Source organism: Arachis ipaensis, chromosome B08, assembly GCF_000816755.2.
Source record: "Arachis ipaensis cultivar K30076 chromosome B08, Araip1.1, whole genome shotgun sequence".
NCBI classification, from domain to species: domain Eukaryota; kingdom Viridiplantae; phylum Streptophyta; class Magnoliopsida; order Fabales; family Fabaceae; genus Arachis; species Arachis ipaensis.
Window position 1 is genome coordinate 15,377,217 of NC_029792.2, and position 1,020 is coordinate 15,378,236.

A 1,020-nucleotide genomic window follows, 5' to 3' on the forward strand; every position below is an offset into this window, starting at 1 on the left:
AGGTGATCGCACCAGGACGTCGGTTTGCTGCGACAAAAATCAATCTGTGTGGGTGAAACAGGGTCCTATCTTTAAACTTGGAGGAGTGGTTGCTGGTTTATGCTTCAATGGAAGAGTACCGTTCCAAATGACTAATTACCACGTTTTGTTTTTGTTCCATTTCAGCTTTTGTGGTTGGAATTGATTGATGAATTGAGTGGTTTGGAAAAAAGAGTTTAAAATTACAAATTGGGACTTATTTAAACATTCTTTTAATTTGCAAAAAGAATTTTACTATAGTTTAGTAGTTTGGTTTAATATAATTATCTAAGGTTGGAACTTAGAAGAATGAATAGTTAGCATTAATCAAGATAACACAATTAAATTTTTCCAATCAAAATTGAACAACTCATAAAGGATATGCGATTCTCAAATTGAGGAATGGCTAGAGAATTCACTCACTTTTTAACAAGACAAAATAAAAAGGAATCTTGTTTGGTACATAGCTGTCCACTTGGCCACACATTTTTCACATTTGAAAATAAATAGGCATCCAGAGCTAGGGACATTAACTCATCTCCCTTTGCATGAGTGAACCATATTCTATATATATAGTTATTGGTGCTTAACTCCTTAACATCGTTCATTAACTAGTACCATACATGTCTCTTTCAACTTCACATTTGAAAATGCTAGGAACATATTAACTCATCTCCCTTTGAATGAATGAACCATATTCTATATATAGTGATTGGCTGTTAACTCTTTAACACCGTTCATTGTCTAGTGCCATACATTATCATCATCTAGTTCCAATGATGACTTCAAGTCAACATGCTCCTTCTAACTCAAAGCGAAGCTATGCAAATTTTGCTCCTAGCATTTGGCACGATACTTTCTTGAAATATGCTGATTCCGAATCTTTGGTATATATCTTATTTAATTTTGTATGATGAAATATGAGTATTGTTATACATATATTATCATGGTATCTTTTTAAATAATTTTTATTATACATAAAATATTTTTGTGTTTATTAAT

The 1,020-nt window shown here is 31.9% G+C and overlaps 1 protein-coding gene across 1 annotated transcript in view; it reads left to right on the top strand.

Moving 5' to 3' along the window:
* The window catches only part of LOC107610600 (probable terpene synthase 2), a 14,471-nt gene continuing 14,085 nt past the window's right edge, over window positions 635-1,020 (top strand). The window contains exon 1 of the mRNA XM_016312634.2: window positions 635-905. Within this exon, the coding sequence (XP_016168120.1) occupies window positions 795-905 (111 nt within the window). The 5' untranslated portion in view covers window positions 635-794. The remainder of the gene's footprint in view (window positions 906-1,020) is intronic.